This window comes from Amia ocellicauda, chromosome 4 (assembly GCF_036373705.1).
Source record: "Amia ocellicauda isolate fAmiCal2 chromosome 4, fAmiCal2.hap1, whole genome shotgun sequence".
In the NCBI taxonomy this organism is placed as follows: domain Eukaryota; kingdom Metazoa; phylum Chordata; class Actinopteri; order Amiiformes; family Amiidae; genus Amia; species Amia ocellicauda.
Window position 1 is genome coordinate 36,888,775 of NC_089853.1, and position 22,174 is coordinate 36,910,948.

General features: G+C 36.5%; 1 protein-coding gene across 1 annotated transcript in view; it reads right to left on the reverse strand.

The window, feature by feature from the left end:
• The window catches only part of lrrc49 (leucine rich repeat containing 49), a 106,242-nt gene that overhangs the window by 69,535 nt on the left and 14,533 nt on the right, over positions 1–22,174 (reverse strand). The window contains exon 8 of the mRNA XM_066702009.1: positions 14,605–14,748. Coding sequence (XP_066558106.1) covers positions 14,605–14,748 — 144 coding nt within the window. The remainder of the gene's footprint in view (positions 1–14,604; positions 14,749–22,174) is intronic.

Here is a 22,174-nt window from a genome sequence, read left to right on the forward strand (position 1 = left end):
TATGGGATTAAGGTCTGGAGACTGGCTAGGCCACTCCAGGACCTTAATGTGCTTCTTCTTGAGCCACTCCTTTGTTGCCTTGGCTGTGTGATTTGGGTCATTGTCATGCTGGAATACACATCCACGAACCATTTTCAATGCCCTGGCTGAGGGAAGGAGGTTCTCACTCAAGATTTGAGGGTACATGGCCCCGTCCATCTTCCCTTTGATGCGGTGCAGTTGTCCTGTCCCCTTAGCAGAAAAACACCCCCAAAGCATAATGTTTCCACCTCCATGTTTGACGGTGGGGATGGTGTTCTTGGGGTCATTCCTCCTCCTCCTCCAAACACGGCAAGTTCCCAGCTATGGTCCCAGCTGCCTTGAGATCATTAACAAGATCCTCCCGTGTAGTTCTGGGCTGATTCCTCACCGTTCTCATGATCATTGAAACTCCATCTTGCATGGAGCCCCAGACCGAGGGAGACTGACAGTTATTTTGTGTTTCTTCCATTTGTGAATAATCGCACCAACTCTTGTCACCTTCTCACCAAGCTGCTTGGCGATGGTCTTGTAGCCCATTCCAACCTTGTGTAGGTCTACAATCTTGTCCCTGACATCCTTGGACAGCTCTTTGGTCTTGGCCATGGTGGAGAGTTTGGAATCTGATTGATTGATTGCTTCTGTGGACAGGTGTCTTTTATACAGGTAACGAGCTGAGATTAGGAGCACTCCCTTTAAGAGAGTGCTCCTAATCTCAGCTCATTACCTGTATAAAAGACACCTGGGAGCCAGAAATCTTGCTGATTGATAGGGGATCAAATACTTATTTCCCTCATTAACATGCAAATCAATTTATAACTTTTTTGAAATGCGTTTTTCTGGATTTTGTTGTTGTTATTCTATCTCTCACTGTTAAAATACACCTACCATTAAAATTATAGACTGATCATTTCTTTGTCAGTGGGCAAACGTACAAAATCAGAAGGGGATCAAATATTTTTCCCCTCACTGTATGTCAAATTAAACTACTAACTGCTGACTCACGAATGGTTATGCAAATGTACTGGCTATTTAAGGTGACTGTGCCTTGGATGGTCATTCATGCAACTGTTCAGGTCCAACAGATCAAGAATGGACTAAAACCTCCAGCCACGAATGCTTCAAAGTGTCTCAATCAGGGAAGGAAGGGGCAGCACAACTTCACCATACAGAATGCTAGGCTGATGAGGGTGTGGTTTTGAGGCCAATCCACCTGATGATGCAGTTTCCAATGCAGAATTTCAGGAAGAAGTCTTAAAACAGATGCCGCCCGAATTCTAAAATGACATTAAACTCTTCTCTTAACTTGTTAACTTGTTTGAGGCGAGTGGATCTAAATATTTCAGAGGCCTGTTCTTTAAATAGACTTCATAAAAGATATCCAAACATCACCCTAAATTAAGAGAACAGACGGATCAAATTCAAAGAACAGTATAACAAACGGCATATACACGGAACTGCTGAAGGGCACAAAGCTAAGAAAACAGGAACCAAATAAAAGGGCTATTTCCCCAAAAGGGAAGTGGTTTTCCGTGTTTCCGACCATGTGGGAGTGCCAAAGAGGACGAGGGCTGGATTGCTATTGTGACTAGTGCATACCTAACTAAACATGTCTTTTTATCTGAACATTTTGCTCTACAGTGGTGCCAGCTTCCCATTCGGTGCTGAGATCAGTGACAGGAAACAGGAGGCTGTTCTGCTTTGGGAGCTGAAGGGTACAGATAGAGGTGTATACATTAAATACTGACAAAGTCAACATAAGCAGGGATTTGAATGCCAGGAAAAAGGCAATACAATTTGATGTCATTCTCTTTAAGTATTATTATATATCTTTTTGCACATATATTTGTATGATATTATTATATATTTATGCATCTATGCAGCTGTCATATTTTGTTGTGCCCAGAATAGTGATGAATGAACCTGTTGATGATTATTCTAGATAAATCACTTTATCTAGAAATCATAGAAAACCCAGCTAAATACACAAAAAATAAAGAAATAGAAGAGAAAGAAAAGAAGAACCACCAGTTATTTTTATTCATTCCTTGATTTGTTTACAATCACAAGGTAAGTGTACTGGGCTATTAAGCCCATTTGTAGGCATGACTCAATGCTATAAAAGTCAGCCTAAAAACAAAACACATTCATGCAAGATAAAATTTTACATAACCCATCATATATCACCCTAAACAAATAAAAAATACCCAATTATAAGGAAGTGGTGAACTGTGGTGCAGGTTCACAGCACATGGGTCCTGCAGACCTTCCTTTGTAGACTTCTGACTTGAGAGATACACTTATCAGATAGTGGGGATGTACTGTGTGTTTGAAGGCCTATAAATAAAATGGTCTAAAAATAGGGATCTCTAGTTGTAACAACATTGATTAAAAAAACAACAACAACAGAACAAAGGAAACATTGTAAGTTACTTTTAGCTTATACTGTTTATTCTGTTAAACGGTTTATGTTGTGTATGATAACGTCCCAATATACTTCATCAGATTAAACTTAATCTGTTTCTACTTTTGTTGCTTTGACAATTGCATGTCAAACAAAAAAAACAATTATAATTATTTAGTATAATGCCCCAATCCCTGACTTCTGCACTGTAGTGGATTAAAATGGCTTAGCTGGTACTATAATGAAAACTGAAGGTGATTAAATATTAAATGTGAAATACATAATGCAAATTTCATTAATTCCTACAGCAGGCTTAGATTTGTAGTGTGTTGTGGGGCATGGAGTACCCTTCATACATTTCTGCAGTATAAGGCATTATCCATACTGTTTGAGAAATCAATCTGTATCTGTTAAAGATACTATTCATGCGGTCTCTGTCTATGGTCGTAAATTTAGCACTGGGTACTGGCAGATCTACAAGGATGATGTCACCACTGGGTCAGTTCTATGTTTCATTAACAGAAAGATTGAGAAAGGGGATTGGTTCAGATTGTCTTACATTATGGCTACATTCCAGATTCCTAATTTACAAAAAAACTTTCCAGTCTTTTTACCTAATTATACACATTCAGTTTAAACAGGGAACTCAGACGAGACCAGAAAATATCATATTTAATCATGATAAATGAAGATTACCTTTTAAGATCTATCATATTACTTTCCGACACTACATAGCCATTTTGTTGCAGACTTTATTTTGTGCCTGTTATTCAAAGCAGGTAATAGGGGGGGAACAAATTACTTTGAATTAGAAAATGCAGTATTGCTTATTACATACATATTTTATTTTCATACACAAGCTGCTACTTGGGACAGGGATTCCCCCCCTAACCCTAACCCCCCTTGTACATAGAAAATAATTGTGTTCATCCCAAAATACTTCCCTAAAGAACCATCACAGTACTACTCTACCAGATTTACAGCACAATGTATTAACAATGATGTATATCTTGGTCAGGCTGAGTTTGGCATCCTACTTTGATGTATAATCAAAATCCTGAATATTGAGTGACCAAGATTATTGAATCCATTTACTGCAAGTTGTCATTTACATGCACTTACAAGCTAGGATCATAGTAGAGCACTGTCTTCAAGCCTGCTTCATGTTACTCAAAATTTGCTATATAATTTCCTTAAAGAGTTATATTCCTGGAGGACATAACCAGGACTTCCTCCACAAAAACACAGCAACATTGGGTCCAATTCCTATTCCACTTCAATTCAAATCAAGTCCATTCCAAATCTGTATCTCTGATATCATTCCAATTCCAACAGCAAAATACTAGGTAATACTTTATTGTCAAGGAAAAGTGCAAAATTGTTTTGTTTTGTTTTGTTTTCCTTGTTTTTCTGATCCAAACATTGTAGGGAAATGTTTTCTTTCCCACAGTCTCCTGATAGTCAAGATAAAACAAACTCAGTTTTCAAAGAAGAGAAACTTCTGTTCCATGACAAGTTCGTTAACAAGGCAACTCCAGGACAAACACAAACATAACTGTCTTTCTTAAAAAGCCAATTAACCCCAAGCCTAAGGTATCCTATAATATCCGTCCATCATCCCCAATTGTTCTTCTAGGTTTTATTTTTAAGTTGCACTTAAAATGGAAAAGCCTTTGATGTTTGGGTACGTTTTTAACTTTGTTCATAACACCCTGTCAAAAATCCCATTTATGTTCATTCAAACATCATTGTAAAATAAAAGCATCTAAACTTCCCATATTAACTGAGTCAGTGTGATAATCTGACAGTACTACCTATTTATACAAAATAAAAGCACATTAAGTACAAAAGAAAAAAGCTCCATGGCTGAATTATTTCCAACTCACAGCATCAGTAAAATTGTATATCATATTATTAAACATAAAAATCTTTGCTTCCTTGGCTTTAAGGGGATAAATATGGTATATGATTTTGTGCTGTTTGTCATGTTGTCTAAAAATGGTATTCTGCAGTGATAGAGAAAGTGACTGTTGCGGACCTAGGGTCAGGTGTTATGATGCAGGGAACACGCAGGACAAGACAGTTCTCAAAAAAAAAAAAAAAATTAATTCAGTTTCCTATCTTAAAAAATAATAATAATAAACAAACAGAATGATTGTAACAAACGTATGTCTTCCCAAGAGAAAACAAAAACTCCAGAGAACAGGAAAACCGAGCTACCCTGGTTAATTGGGAACAATGCACTCAATGGCAGGGCTCTATACTGACCACCTCCTTGGAGGAACCCATCCTCCCAACTGACTCCCTAGCAGTTCTCACACTCCCTGTTTATACCCCAAGGTCTAGAACTCCTCCTCCCAGAACACACCATTAATAAAATATAAATACATCAATATATAAACACAAATACAGTACATTACACACTCTTGTGATATAAATAAGTTATAATATCTAATACCATAAAGAAAAACAACACACTGAATCACACTAACACAGCAATGATTAGTGTGGATCCGCACTGCAAAACAATTTTGGGACTATTGCCAGAAGCTAAAACTAAATACAAAGAGAATATATGCAATCAGCATATGCCCATAAAGAAAGTGGATCTTCTTTCAATGCAGAAGCAGAGGGGCTTCAACACAATCTCCCCTCTGTGCACATGAAGAAAGCAAATACTTTTTCTCTTTCAGGAGTCCCTGCACAGCATTTGCGGGCTCCTAAATAGCTGCTTTTATTTGTGGCAGCAATATATAAGAGACTGGAACCATTACAGATTTATGTTACTTCAGACTTTGACAGTTCGCACTGTAGACAACACAGACTTTTATACTTTGTAACACAGTACTTGTGGATATTCTATTTCTGAATAATCCAGTACAACGTGTACTTTTAGTAGTAATACTGACCCAGTAGAAGTGTTTTTTTCCGTCCTGGCAAAGATTCTGTATTTGTTAATATAGTGAAGCGGTTGCTGATTGAGGATAGGCCTGTGTACAAACTGTCTTTGTGTCCAGTCATTGGACACGTCCACCTATGGGCCAAGCAATATCTTTTCATTTTCAAGAGTCTTTATTCCCCGATAGATAAAACTTGTCATGTTCAAAGAATGGCCTATGTTTTCAGGGCTCTTATACTCAATTCCCGGAGGGCTGTGTGTATGCTGGTTATCCTTCCAACTGAGTCCTCAATTACATAATTTGTCTAATTAATTATTCAATGTGAGATATTTAAAATATATTTTGCAAGGTATTTTGCAGTTGATGGTCTAAAAGTGTATTTGATTCAAGGTACAGTTGCTTATAAAATATCCCAGGGCCTGGATAGGTGTTTAAATGTATCTACCTAATTAAACAATTAGACCAATTAAGTTATTGAGGACTCAACAAAAAACAGCATACAGACAGCCCTCCAGGGATTGAGTTTAATGAAACACATAAAATAGGGGTCTCAAATCTCTGTGTTTTAGAAAGTGTTGTTCACTTTCAGATTTTCCCGAAAGAAGATTAACTTTCATATTGTTTGCTCCTGTATAGGGTCTAGGCCTTTTGATGGCAAGTAATATTAAAGGTAAGTTAATAAGGCTTGATATAGTTGTTGTGTATTTTTTTCACATTCAGAAAGTTAAGGTTTTTGTGATCTATGTAAATTAAACATATCAATATGTAAATGTTTTCACCAGGGTGTTTCATTACAAAAAATTATCTTAAAGTCAAACATACAAATGCACACATCATTGAAAAATGAAATCATCATAAATAAAAAATATTGTGTTGGAATTCCCAACAAAAATGCACTTATCAGGATTTAAAAATACAGCTGTTTCTCATTATTACACAGCATGCTCAAAAAGTAATCCTTTATTGACTCATTAATAATATACTCATATGGCTACTATTATGTCTGCATTGTGTAACTGATGCTAAATAAGTTAAAGTTAACATGATTATCTAAAAGTTCTATCTGGCATGTAACATGATAAATAAAGAAGTAATTTCTCGACTTTTGGCATACAGGGCAATAAGGTTTGCCAACCCTCAATCTAGATATTAGTCAAAGGAGAGGAAAGGTTTGTACTCTGTGGGATTGTTCACAGTATCTCCTAAATGTTCTCCCTTTTATAGATATGATCTATTATTCTCAAGAGAAAAATGCTAAATGATCTCAGTTGTTACTACAGTTGAAAATCTAATTACGAGGCACACATTTTCCATTGACAAAACCTGAGATATCATCATACTAGATTAAGGTTCATAGGTAACATCAAGCCCTTCAGATCAAATAACACTGTGAATGCAGACAGTGGCAAGTTCAAACTATGCCATGTTCAATTCCCATGTCTCTTATTTCCAGCCTTTTTCCAGGGAAGGTTATTCATTATATATTTTAGTTTGTTTGTCTGTTCATTTACCAGCAGTGGGACAAAATTAAAGACTAACCAAGGAAACTTTTAAATGATGCATTATTTATTTGCAGGAAATGAAATACTTGGCTCGCAAAGCAACATAATGCAGAAAAACCCAGGTGAAAAAGAAAGAATACTACTGAGATCCTGGTTTCAAACAAAAAGGAGATGGATGCATCTTTATCAATGCAACCCAGAAAAATAAAGCTAAGAAGGGAGATATGTTTTCTCAAAGCCCTGAGACAGAAAGAGCATGACAGACTGGCAGACTGTGTAGTGGCAGTACAGGGGCAATAATAAGAGCCTTTAAATTGAGATAGGACACTAGGAATATTATTCTAGTTTAGAAATTAACAATTGCGCCAGTATCAATATATAACCACAGCATCTAGGTTGAGGAAACACAAGACCTTTCACTTTCAACTCTGACCAGGGAGCACAGGTTCAATAAAAGTAGAATCAAGAATAAGGAGAATAACTAGTGAAAAATTGTAGCAGCCCCGCTATGTTGGTGGTATCTTGAAAAAACAGACTGAAATTTTGTTTGTCACTTCACTCAAGGAAAGAAAACATAAAAATAAAATAAAAAACTAACCTTAGCAAATAAAAATGGTATTTCTCTGACAGGAAAATTGTAACAGCCAGGCCTAAAGGCATTCAAGCACAATGACTTCACAGCATGTTTTAATAAATATTCAAAGAGATTTTCAGGGATGAATGAGTAGGGGGAAAAATTTAGTCTTTTTTAATGTGGCAGTAGATGAAAGCCCTAAAGGAGCTTGAAACAACACTATTCCAGCTTGTCAGAAGCACGGCCAATTCCCATCCAGCCAACGCACAGTGCAGGCTGTAGCACCAGGGCATCAGGACCACGTCTAATGCATGATTTGCAATGCGTCTCTGTTAATGACATAACTTTTCTTAGCTGCTTTATTGAGCACTCAAGCTATTGAATTTCCTGTGTGACACACAATTTATAGACTTGAGATCTTTCAACCTGCCCCCGCCCCCGCCCCCGCCCCCCCCCCATCTGAAAAGTTGATTTTAAAGCTACCCTTCTCATTCTTCAGCTGTTACTTAAGAAACATTTTAAATTCTCCAACTATAAATGGTTCAGGTTGTTCTTGGAAAAGAGACAATTGAGCAATGCTTTCCAGATACTCAGACATAAAATACGAACTCAGATTAAGCCATGATTGATTATATGCTATAATGGCTAAATGAAACCATTACACACATGATGTAAAACATATATTACTGTACAATGAGTATAGGAAGTCATGTAGCACTGACATCTAAATAAATCTCTCAGTATATAACACCGGTATGTCAAACTGGCCTAAGTCATCCCACAAGCTCTCAGTCATGGATTTGAATGGGTTCCGTATTGAAAATTGTAGATTTGGACTCTAGGGGATAAGGGGATAATTTTACTTATTTTCCATTCATGGCTGTTTTCTTGTTTGTTTAGTTTAGTTTAGTTTCCCTGTCCTCTCCAGTAACAACTTATTTGCTGGTGTTTTTGTCTAGGTAGCCATGTTTGTGTGAGGGTCCTGTCCACGTTGTACGCGGTTTCTTCCATTCAATCACTGTTTCCTGTGAGGGTCACTGTACTAGATAATGCTTCCTACTTAAAAAAAAGCCCTTTGTGAGTGAACACTGAGGATAAATAAAGAGCTTCTGTTCTGGAAAGTACCACCTTCTCTGTGGTAACCCACGCAACGGTGTTTGAATATGTTTTCGCTAAGAATAAATAAATATATATTTTAGTATATATTTTGTAATAAAATAAATAAAATAGGTTACCTCAACTCTTTTGTTTTAGATTGGAACATAGAGCTTTCACAATTCTAAAAGGGACATATAAAGTCAACCCTTAATTTAAAGTCAGACTGAACTCAGTGAGCAGGCCTGGAAACGTGTGGAGGCAAGCAGCAAAGTAACTAGTCATTTTATTGATACTGAAGCACTGAGTCTTTTCAACAGTCTTGATGAAGCTTGTGGATCTTTAAGCTCCTAAATGATTAATACAATTATTAAGACCGTAGGCCTTTAGTCCTTTCTGAAGTATGTCTATTAGAGATATCTTATGTACCTCATCTACAATGTTGGAAACATGACTTGGAAAAAGAACATCTGAAAAAAGTCCAAGACGCACTGTGACTACTGGGACCCAAGAAGGATGAAGATTATTTTTTGCAGATGCTGAGTTCCTCACAGACAGATTAAGTATAGGCTACTCTCTATACCCATCACAATTCATTCGTTTACAGTTAGATCCAATTTGAACAAGGAAAGAGCCCCTTCAGTTGTGTGCTGTATGTTATATGTAGACAATTGATAAATCACTCCAGCTAGAATCAAGCTTTTTAATGCAGTTGCACTGTAACATACCCATTTTGGAAGGTTTGAGACATTTACCATAAATTGACCTAATAGCATTTTGTTTCCCCTGTGTATTTATTAATCTGTAATTAAGTAACATACCATTGTGACACAGCTATAACAGAGTCACTTATGGGTCTCATATACATTTGGTAAAAATAATGTAGTCATCTGAAAAACTAACTTAAAAAACGTGCAAAGAGAGAAAGTCTTGACAACTATCCCTTATGAATTGTATGATTAGTTACCATGGATATAAAATATAAAGTTTGTGTATCTATACTCCTGTAAAGGGGTGAGGGAAACTAAAAGAAAGGTCGGTGTTTATTTTAATGAAAGTCAGACTATAATCAAACTATAGGTGATCGTAATTCTGATAAATGTTGTGGAGGTAGACGGAGGAAACTAACTGAAAGATAGACAGATTGTCTGGAAGGCCAAAGCTACATCTAAGTCTGCCATTTGTGTTTTGTGATTTATTGTATCGGTTCCTCAACAATTACAATTGTGTTGTAGTTGTGTGTGAGGTGATATAGTTCTGGTTGATCCTTTGCAACGCAGGCCATAGATATTGCCAATAAAACTTAACTACTAATTGCTTCTATTTACTGTGTTTAAATGATGTTCCTCTGAATAGCTGGACCTATAGCATTGTTATCATATATCCCAAACACTGGTATATATTTTTCATTGTTGTTTCACACTATTCACAAGTAAACAGGACTAAACAAGAACAGTCTCTTTGAGTAGTGAAAATATGGTCTGGGCTGTACCAACACAACAGAGGAATTCTGGGTGAGTGTTCTGTTCTGTGGTTAAAAAACAGAAAATCCAAAAAAGACTGGTGAACTTTATTTTTACCTATCAAAAGTTGACAGCTTTAGTAGGAGGCTTGCCTATGCTTGACTAATATACTATTTTCACCTTTTCCATTATCACTCAAAACTGCAATCAATTCATTCTGTGCTGTTGAGTTACTTAGCTTTTGAACCCTGGCAATTTGCACATTATTAATTTTAATTATATTTGGGGGGGTGGAGGTACGGAGGGAACCAAATGTTTGGCTTAAAACAACAAAAAAGCATGAAAGAAACATTTAATCTTGGCAGCTAGCCGTGTGTAGATCATTAATCGACAAACTCTATACCGTATACAGAAAGATCTGATTTCATACTGAGTGATGGTGGAAATTACACTCCAGGCTATGGCAAGTGAAATGAATTAATCAAAGAATTAGTCTAGTATCTGGGAGAAAAAAACAAAAAACTGGAAGAAATGCCTGCAAATTAAAAAGATATTCCAATTTGCTGGATAGGATGCTTTACAGACATCTGAATTTTAGCCATTAGCCATATGGTAACAAGATGTTTATTGTATTTCTGTCTCTGGTAAACCCTACAAATTCTCACTATATATGTATTATTATAAATGCCCAGGAGTTTTATTTACTTTGAATCAATAATAATTCAGTTATTTAGTACACGCCTTTATCTAAGCAGGTTTATTTGGTTAAAGACTTGCATACAATGTTCTAGCAGAACATTAAAAGGGACATTAATTAATCTACACATTAGAGTGAATGAAATGAAGGTATTATCTACAGGTATACTCTAAACAGATGCATCTTATGGAGGCATCAAGAGCTGATAGGTCCCTTTGCACTTTCAATGCTCTTGGGTAGCTCAATCCACCACTGCGGAGGACAAGAGCAAAATGAGGGAGCCCAGGAAGTTGGACCAGTGACCCACACATAATCCCCTGTTTTATAATAATAAATATGCTGTTCACACAAGATATTTAAGTATCTTGTTTTCCTGTTAAACTGTTGGCAGCAAAACTGAAAGTAGTAATAAATCAACCATGGCGTTGCTTTTATTTCTTTAGAAACCTGACCATGGGCCCGATATTCAAAGTTCATGCAATTTCCGTGTACAATAATGTGCAGAAAAAAAAAGAAAAATGTGACTAGCCCAAAAAGAGAGAGATTTTTAAACATGACGAAAATCTTTCCACGACATTGGAATGTAGTATTTTTTTCCTGTGTCGTGCAAATCTGTTTGCACCTCGCAAACCTCCCCGCACCAGTCCACAGTGCGCTGTTATTCCCACTGTTTGAGTCAGCTTTGCACATTTATTGGATCAATGCACGCTGCAAATAGCACGCAAAAATTGGTATATTCAGTCTAATTAGGGCTTTCACACAATTAAAATACAATTGCGCTATGAGGATGAATGAAGTCAGTGTGCTGGACAGGTGCCATGTTTCTGTACTAGTGTGTGAGGTTTAAAACATTCTATTATTTGTATATTCATACAGTGGGGGGGAAAAGTATTTAATTAACATGAAAATCAATTTAGAACTTTTTTGAAATGCGTTTTTCTGGATTTTTTTGCTGTTATTCTGTCTCTCACTGTTAAAATACACCTACCATTAAAATTATAGACTGATCATTTCTTTGTCAGTGGGCAAACGTACAAAATCAGCAGGGGATCAAATACTTTCTTCCCTCACTATACGAGAGAATGGCTTCAGCAATTACATGTGCGGTTCCCATCACACACAAACACACACACGGGCATCAGTCCACACTGTGCAGTGCACTCAAGTAAGGACATATCCTGAATGCAGACTTCCTCTGTAATATAGTAGTGCTCACCTCTATGCCATTGTCCTGACATTGCAAACAATGAGGTAGTATTGCAGTATAAATACAATACTGTGGACATAATAGTAATAAATATTACCCAATACCAATAATTGTCTGTATGCATGTAGGTCATCACATAATCAAACAATGTTATTATGTTACTGCTGTGTGTCCAACATTAATGTGTTCAGCACCTACTGCAGTGCTGTGTAGCTGCAATATCCTTGGTGATTTACGTAAGTAAGCTATTCAGTTATGAAGAAAGTGAGTTTTTTTTTAATAAAAATATAAAGCTTATAGTCCTTCTGACAAAGCTAATGGATGATTATTATTAATGTATTGCTATTGATTTCTTACATTTAGTTCGGCTGAATTCGATTAATGATCCACTCTAATTGGATATCAGTGAGTTCATTTTCCTTGTTTTGTCTTACATTTGCTAGGAGTTAACGTTCCCTGAACCGTGTTATTGAAACAAAATTGTAATTAAGAGAAGCTGTGCAAAAGCCTTATTAATTGCCTTATAATTGTTTGTTCTACTTTGATAATGTTTAACTTCAGGAATAAATATATATAATTTAAAAAAGGGAAAGAAAATAAAGAAACTACACCCCCACTTTGGGAATCAAACCCACAACATCAGGCTCACAGTGCTGTTCCTTAACCACTGTGCCAATGGAGTTTGGAAGTGAAGTTACATGTATAAATTAGGAAATAAGAAGAAATAAGAACAAGTATGTGTGTGTGTGTGTGTGTGTGTGTGTGTGTGTGTGTGTGTGTGTGTGTGTGTGTGTGTGTGTGTGTGTGTGTGTGTGTGTGTGTGTGTGTGTGTGTGTGTGTAAACAGGTGACAAATTCAAGGAAAAAACAACATAAAGTGTCTCAGTAAGGTGTTGGGCACCACGAGCCGCCAGAACAGCTTCAATGCTCTTGGCACAGATTCTACGAGTCTCTGGACTCTACTGGAGGGATGGACACCATTCTTCCAAAAGATATTCCCTCATGTGGTGTTTTGATGATGGTGGTGGAGAGGGTTGTTGTTGCTGGGTGTACAGTGCAGCATTACTGTCCAAATGTCTGTATGTATGTATGTATGTATGTATTGCCATTCAGTCAAAAAAGACCGTTAGGAACTTGTTCTGGTTCAGCACATATAACCATATATAAACGCCATAAATATAAACCACAGAGTTAACGCCATCCTTTTCAACGCTTTATTTTGCGCATCACAGACCTGCTTTTTGCGCGGCAAAGAGCTACGAATATAGCAGGAATCACGCTTTATTTCAGCTACTCCCACCATTTTGCGCCTTACAAACAATTAAAGGTTGAATGGATTGTGCTGAGCAAAACAGGGTTTTGAATATTGCAAATACACATTTTTGCGCAATAGCCATGAATATCTGTCACCATGTGAAGAAGAGACACAAAACTCCAATAAACTGTATAATTTTTTTAAACTTCAGATCATTTTTGGCTTTGATCTATTGAGAAATAGAGACACTTAGAACAGGGGATGTTCCCACTGACTGGAAGACAGCAAATGTCATACCAATCCACAAGAAAGGGGACAAAACTGAGCCAGGAAATTACAGACCAATCAGTCCTCACCTGCATCACTTGTAAAATGTTGGAAAAAATGATTAGACAGAAAATAGAGGAGCATCTTAATGAAAACCATATTCTTGGAGATAGTCAACGTGTTTAGACGAGGCAGATCATGTCTTACTAATTTATTAGAATTTTTTGAACATGCAACTGCAGCTGTAGATCACGTGAAAGCATATGATATGATTTCCAAAAAGTTTTTGATAAGGATCCACACCAAAGACTGATCCTCAAATTGGAAGCTGTAGGCATTCAGGGTAATGTAAGTAGATGGATTATGAACTGGTTGATGTATAGGAAGCAGAGGGTGTCGATTAGTGGAGTTGCTTCTAACTGGAGTGAGGTTGTTAGTGGAGTTCCACAGGGATCAGTACTTGGGCCTTTGCTTTTTCTAATCTATATTAATGATCTGGACTCTGGGATAGTTAGCAAACTTGTCACATTTGCAGATGATACTAAAATAGGTGGCTCAGCAGATACAATCTTGGCAGCACAGGCTATTCAAAGGGACTTAGATAATATTCAGTTGTGGGCCGACACCTGGCAAATGAAATTCAATGTGGACAAGTGCAAGGTAATACATGCAGGTAACAAACATGTCCACTATAATTACACTATGGGAGGTACAGATCTAGATGAAGTAACGCATGAGAAAGACCTAGGAGTCTATGTGGACTCCTCACTTTCTCCATCCAAGCAATGTGGGGAAGCAATAAAAAAGGCAAACAGAATGATAGGGTATATTGTCAAAAGTGTAGAATTGAGAACAAGGGCAGAAATGTTCAGACTGTACAATGCACTAGTTAGAGCTCATCTGGATACTGTGTACAGTTCTGGGCTCTACACTTCAAGAAAGATATCGCTGCTCTAGAGGCAGTTCAGAGAAGAGCAACCAGACTTATTCCAGGTCTGAAGGGAACGTCCTACTGAGAGACTGAGGGAACTAAACCTTTTCACCCTGGAACAGAGGAGACTACGTGGGGACTTGATTCAAGTCTTCAAAATCATGAAAGACATCGACCACATCAAACCAGAGGAGCTGGTTCCTGAGTCTAAAGAGGAAACACTATGACAAGCCGATTTATAATATTAGTATGTCATTACATTGCAATGATAAAGAAAAGGGGTTTTCCTTACCACAGTAGTGATGCAGTTGCGTCTCAGATTGAGTTCGGTCAGGGAGTCCAATCCCTTGAGATTCTCCACACAGCCAATGCTGTTTCCAGCGAGGTTTAGTACACGCAGCTCTGATAGGTGAGAGAGGTGCTCAATTTTTGAGATCTGGAAAATAAAGAGAAAGGTTTCCAATGAGACGCAGGCTTTCAGCTCTAGATGTGTATCTGTTTGCCAGAGACTGTGCAATCAAAGAATAACAATTTGCCATTGCACATTCCATTGTGTACCAGAACCTAAAAAATAAATAAACATTTCCAGTTTCTCTACCTAATATTCAAAAAAATACTGAATTGGAAATTACCAATGCAGCTGTCTGCAAAAAGAAAGAGGGACCCTCAGTAATTCAACTAAAAAGACCCTGTACCTGCTAAAGGCCGTATTTAGCCCTGCAGGCTAATGTCCACTCCTTACCAAATGATCCAAGGTAGAAAGTCTGAAGCTGTACATTTTTCTTTGCAGGTTAGGCTTGAGTTGATTCTCTATAACTCATGATGACTTATGTTTTGACTGGCATCAAGCCTAGACCATAAAAATGACCTGGTCTTCTGTGGAAGACAGGACAGTGAAAGACACCTGGTTTCCCCGCACCTAATGTACCAACAATTATGCTGGCACATAGCCTAGAAAAATGTTCCTTTTAATAAATGAAATGGTAAATGTCTTTAAATAATTATTGCATTTTGTACATTATTTTTTCACAAAGGGAGAGCTTACTCTGTGGTCTAACAAACCAGTTAATCCAAACTTAATCCCTCAGTTCATCAATACCCATTAAAGTACTTTATAAAACAGTATTTTAACATAAAGCAAAGTAAAAGCATGGTATAATAGAAATACCATAAAACTAATACAATTTTTTTTAATTGAAAATTCCAATATGAATAAAAATGTAACCGTAGATTTCTCAAGTTTATATATATATAGGTCTTTCATTTCTGCACAAGATTTTGAATAATACAATAATAAGTAGTTCAAGATAAGACATGTAAGTACTCAAAAACAAACAAACAAAATATGAAAGCACTTTCCAAATACATTAGGTCATGTGCATGTACTGAATGAAAACCATTTAAATCACTTTGAGTTTCACTGGTGGTAGATTAAGTTTAGTTTTAGGTTTCTTCACATATATCATGGCATTATAGCCACAGATATGTAGACTTCAGCCATTGTTAGATGTTAATGTTGTGGGTTGTGACTAGCAGTGCAATTCTGGCTTATACCCAGTCTCTACAGCTGTAATAACACGCATAGTCTAATCTGCTCTTCGCCCTGTTCTCAGGCACTGTGACACAGATTTGTGCCCGTCACTCATAACCTTTTGCATCGGCAGTACAAAACTCACTGGTGTCACAGGAACAGCTATTAGATGCTGTGGCTGTCTTTTTCCTTCACTGGCAAAATATTCAACTACAATATTTAAAAATGATTATTAAAGAGAGAATATGTGTTCATTAATTGAGAGCCATCCAGTATTTGCATGGACATTTAAAGAAAGATAAACTGGTACAATATATGGGGAGATTAAACATGTACACACGTCTTGTGACGATGAACCAAGAAAAACACTAAATAGCAGTCTTAGGTATCAGCCCATTATATTTTTAACAACCTTTTTACAATAGCAAAGTCTGAATTGTTGCAACGCATACTATAATGCCTTACATATATGCAAATGCATCCGTTTCCCCACTACAATATTGCAGCACAGTACCAAACTGTGGTCACACACCTTGGTTTTGAGCATTTACTCATAAGCATCTTGTCTGATGCAAACCCTGTAGGCAAACACTCTTAATAAAAAATAATTCACTACAACTGGGTATTACTGAATGTAGGAACAGTAATTGCTTGTAGTTAAATACTTGAAGTGAGTGATCACTGAGGGGGAACAAGAGTTCACAGATAACATTGCAGATTTAGCCTAATTAGCTTTACCAAAAACAAGGCTTCACGTTTTTTTCAAGCATTTAGCATTTGTTTTAAACAGACCATATTTAAAAAACAAGATCAGTGAAGACTCAAATAACAAGAACATCAATATGCCATGTGTGTTACTTTCACAATTTTACTCAAAGGCAAGTGTTCATAAGCTAACAAAATAAACTTTGTGAACAAAGCACTAAATAATGTTAATCCTGCATCAATACAATACATATTTTAATTGCATGTAAAATCTGTATGGTATCAGTGATTAGAAAAATTCAACACATTTAAAATGATCATTCTAGGCCTTTAAAAAGAAGAGCTTTCTTTTTGCAACATTTTAGCACGCAAAGAGGTTTACAAAGAATGCAGGATGAGCAGCTTTCAGTTCCCAGAGTTCACCAGAGGAATTGCATGGTTACCAAGCACAAAATTGTGAGTGATGGTGATGATTTTATGGTTTAAACAGTGAGGCTGGGTCCAAGAAACATTATTGCAATAATGGAGGGGCTAGTGCAGGACTATGATGTGGGATCTATTGAATACGATGAACTATGATGCCTCATTGCATTTCTGTCAGTTTAAAATAAAATTGTATCCATTATCCCCGGACCATCAGTCATCAAGCATGATTAGATAATCTCATTCTTGTATATTTAACTGTGTCACATTACACAAAATTGTAGAAGCTCTTTATGTCGTGGCACGTCAAACATTCCAAATATTTTATAACTGCATCCTGCTACAAAAAATAATCATTTTTAAGTACATTTCTTCATTCTTAGTAAGCTTTAATATGGGAGGGATTTCATGTATTTGCTGCCAAGGAGAGTACAATATCCTTAATAATAAAACAATATAGGCAGGATAGAAGCCCTTGATTTTTGCTTTTTTAAGTCACGTCTTCTACAATGAAATAAGCTTTATATACAATACAATTAATGAGACATTCTAAAAAGATCCCAGTTTGTGCAAATACAGTAATGTATGCAATAACCTTCAAATGAAATATATTAAGTAAAAGCTACCGTATGTCTGATTATTTAAAATATGATTAAGAAATGTTCTTGTGAACCATAATCTTACATAAAATCTAAACTTTTACAAAAATACTACTAATATTATTACTAAATACTATGTAATTAGTAATTATTGATATTGTTAAATGGTGATAATGAAAAAATAACTATAAAGGAAAGCAATATTATCCATTAAATGCATTTATCTCTTTTTATTAGGAATGGTGAAAAGTAAATTATTACAATGATAATAAATAAACACGGCCTTCATCCAGCAGTGGATTGATATAGGCTGATGGTGATGATAGATTTTATATATCATACATACACACACACATTTACTTGTATTCATAATTTTATGTCAGTGTGTGCATCGTTATCTTTAAACTGGCATTGCCTTTTGCAACACTATTACCTAGCAGTCATGATAGATGTGCTTGGGGCCAAATATAAATGTTTAGAAGCTGCATAGCCTCAGGGACAAGTCTTGATCACTGCTGATGTAATTGATTTTGTGTGTTTTCTGTATTCTATCTGAGGAAAATCCCAAGATGAAGTTCCATGGTACATTATCTAGACAGTTTATTGGTTTATATCACCTATATATTTATATTTCATTATAGAAAGGGTTTAGAGTCCTTAAATCTAATCTTAACCCCTTTCTCTTAACTTCATATATATTTGCTTGTGAAAATTTGCTCTGTGGGATTTGCTCTTGGATTGCCACTGGAAAACACATACAGTATTGGTATCCATGCAGATGAATACATCATTGGAAATAGTTAGCCTATTTTTTTCTTGAGCATCATCCACAGTCTGTGCCCTTTTAAGTTTGCAGGCTGCTGGGCATGAAGGTGACTATACCAGTCTTTTTCCACTACTAAATAGGCAACAGCATGATGATAATTGTCCGATATGCCAACTGGGGATGTATTTATTTCCGTTTCACAAGATATCTTTAGCAAAAGTAAGACATACTGAAATTATCTATAAAATGTTCAAAATTTTCCTTTTTCCTCTGAGACTTGTTAAAACGAATACAAAAATTTAAAAATCCAAAATAAATTAAGTTATGCTGCCATCTATAGGTTAACAGACAGCACTGGGGCTGCTTTTGTTCTCAGTGCACAGACAGTGAAACCGTTCCTCTGACCTCTGGGCTAATTATTATTATTATTATTATTATTATTATTATTATTATTATTATTATTATTTCTTGGCAGACGCCCTTATCCAGGGCGACTTACAACATAAGTGCAAAAATACAGAGAAGTACAAGGCATCAATCATTACAAGTTCAACTTAGCTAAAACAATTCAAAATACATTTTACAGATTCCAATTTACAATTTATACAATTACAGTAAGAGACTTCCTACATCCTGGACGGTGAAAGCTAAGTGCTGTCAAGATGTAGGGTTAAAGGCTAGGGCTACGGGAAAGGGAGCAAGGAGGAAAACAATCAAGAACGCAAGGAGCATAATAAGCTGAAGTGCTATCTAATGGTTAGACCTGGGGAATTGACAGTGGGTGGTTAGCTGGCCAAGCAATTAGAGTGCAAGTTTAGCAAAGCAGTGTATGCTAGATGTTAGAGAAGAACGCGTGGGATTTGTTTGTGGCTTGTGGTAATAGAATCATGCCACAGGATTAACTAATGGTTAGAACTCAAGGAGTGGGCCACAGTTTAGTGAAGATTTGAAAATCACAGCACAATAGAATGAAATTGTGTTTAGATGGAAAACCAGGCATGAAGGACAAGCAACTAAAAATCAGTAAGTCATCACACTGGGAGTGAGGGGCCTATTGCAGAGGGACTACTTACAAAAAAAACTGGCACAGGCAAGAGAGGGCTCAGACACAACAGCTGGAATTTAAAATCTGATTACAGAAAGTGAGTAGCGATTGTGATTTTGGAATCGTTTTCTCAACAGAACAGATAGGCTTATTATTTCAGGTCCTGCCAACTAATCATTGGATAAGACACCCGAAATTGATATATGTAGCCAGACCATGACATCAGTAACTTTGAAGAGACTTAGAGGAAATATTCCATAAAGCTTGCATTCACACTCGGCCCCTTTAAATCTGCTGTGGAAAAAGTTCAGAAAATAAGAGCCACCAGAAATAACTCTGAATAGGACTGAAAGGTTGTCCAAAAGATTGTGCGAAGACGGAGAGATTGCAGGGGTATCAGATTCAACAAGTCAACTCAAAGAACTATATGACACTCAACAATGAAATGAGGACCCCAGATGACAAGCTGGAATCAAAAGCAAGATTGAAGATAGTAGGCAAATATTTATAGAAACATAATTGTGGCTATACAGAATAAATAATGAGCCGTCAAGCCAAAGGTGACGGTTTGGATTCCTTCAATAATTAACTAATCTATTGTGGGACCAGTGACCAAACAAGCAAGGCCTCCTGTTTTATAAATGTTAGAATGTTTTATTTTACCTTCAGAAAGGAAAAAAAAAAAAATTATAATAATAATCGTTTGGTTGATGCAAACCTATACAACATTTCTTTAAATCTGAGAAGAGTAGCACAAAAAGGTGTTAGAAATTATTTTACTCAACAACTGTATGTTGAATGAATCAGAATCCATTAACTCAATCTGAGCTGACTGTAAAATGTAAAAATGTAGTTAGATAATCAGAAACCAAAATATGGGATAAAATAGATTAACTTTAAATGGGGATTCGGTCTGATAGTTGACAAAGTGTCAGCAAAACACATTTCAGTTTTAATTAGAAAGTTAAAATACTTAATCTTGTCAACAATCCATTTACTGTCTGAAGGGATTAAGATAATCTAGTCCTTCATCTCTGAGGGATCATCTCTAAGAACAAGTCTTGAGAAGTCCACTGTAAAGCAACTCGTTTGCCAGTTAGGCCTACACTTTCATAAGTAGTCTACAAAAACAAAACAAGTGTGTCAGATTTAAAAAAAAACAACAACCCACACACCACACATTGTCTGTGGCTTGGCTGCTGTGGTGCTGCTCAAGAGTCATACCACCGTAAACACTGCCTGGATTATCATTTACCGCCTCTGGTCTGCCTGCCTGTCAAAAATAATAACCACCACACGCAGGGACTTTCAGACCAGCTCTGGCTGTGAAGTAGTGCAAAATTCACTCCACAGCCCTTCCCAGACTCTCTGCAGAAACTGCTGGCTTCTATTAAATAAAAACGTATCACAACCTCAGGCCTACACTTAGAAATATTTATAGCAATTACATGGATTTCAATGTATAACTGTTCTGCTCTGCTAGTTTAAAATATGCCTCAAGATAGACAATCACATAGCTTTCTATTTCTTTTCAGCTCTCTCTCTCTAACTCAGAAGATCCCTGCTGTTATTTTCCGCCATCTCTGGGATACAACTCGCAAATGGCAGTTAGATCTAAATGATTAGAGTGTCAATCCATATATAAATACAAACAACAAACTCAAATAAAAATAAAATTGCTGCTTGAAGTTGGTTTTAACATCAAAATGTAGGTTCACGGAGACTACTGGAATATATTAGGTAATGACAAAGTTCTCCAAAACATATTTAGATCCCCCAGTGACAAGGCACATAGAAATAAGTCAGTTTTATTGAGAGCAATTCCACACATGTGAGTCATATCCAAAAGTGTACATGTTTGAGAAGCATCCATACAACTGTCCAGTTCAGGGTATTTTTTGTGGACCAGGTCATGATATATAATGCATGAGTTTGAAGTATGAAGTATGAAATTAAAAATACAATTAAAATAATAGGTAGGAAGATTCAGTTATGCAATCACATCAAAACTTATTTTAGGTACTAATAAAGAAATATGATCTCTTTTTTGAAACTTTGAAACTTCAAAGCTGGTTAAAAGTATGGATTTTGGGGAATTTCCATTTCCTTGTTAAATACATTACTATACTAATCACTTGCTCTTTCGGTTTTAATGTTGCCAAACAGGTGTTTTGCAATTGGTATTGCAACAGCTAATCCAACACTTTTGTCCTTAACTTCTGTAGAAATTCACTCATTGACTTGAGTGTGTGCTATGCATGGTTGCAATTCTGCTAAAATGCAAGGTTATATATGCGGAGTCTACATACCATGTCAGTCTTAGTAGTTTTCTCTATTGAAATGGTATGCAATTACACTAAAGGTTTCTTATCCCTGAATAGATAAATCAGCCAGACATCATGATGGAACCAACACCATACATGACTGATTAATTTTTTTAAGCTGTATCTTATAAGTAACAATTTTTCCATTTGCATGAAAACAGTTTAGTCACTTCCCTTCTATCGGTTTCCAACTCTGCCACAAATGATGCATCATGTATTTTCACCCCTTGCATGTGTTTTCAGACTCTCTAAAAATAACAAAAGGCTGGAATTCACTTCTGATACCTCAAAGATGTCTTATCTCTGTCTTTACTGCTACGCCCTCATACTAAGTATTTTCTCTTTAATTTTGAGACTTCCCCTGCTAAACTGTCTCCCTCACTGTCTCTGTCTTGAAAAGGTCTAAAGCTGAGGTATCTCTTTAACGTTCCCGATGCAGTCAAATCGAGTTTCAGGTCACGTTCACAGC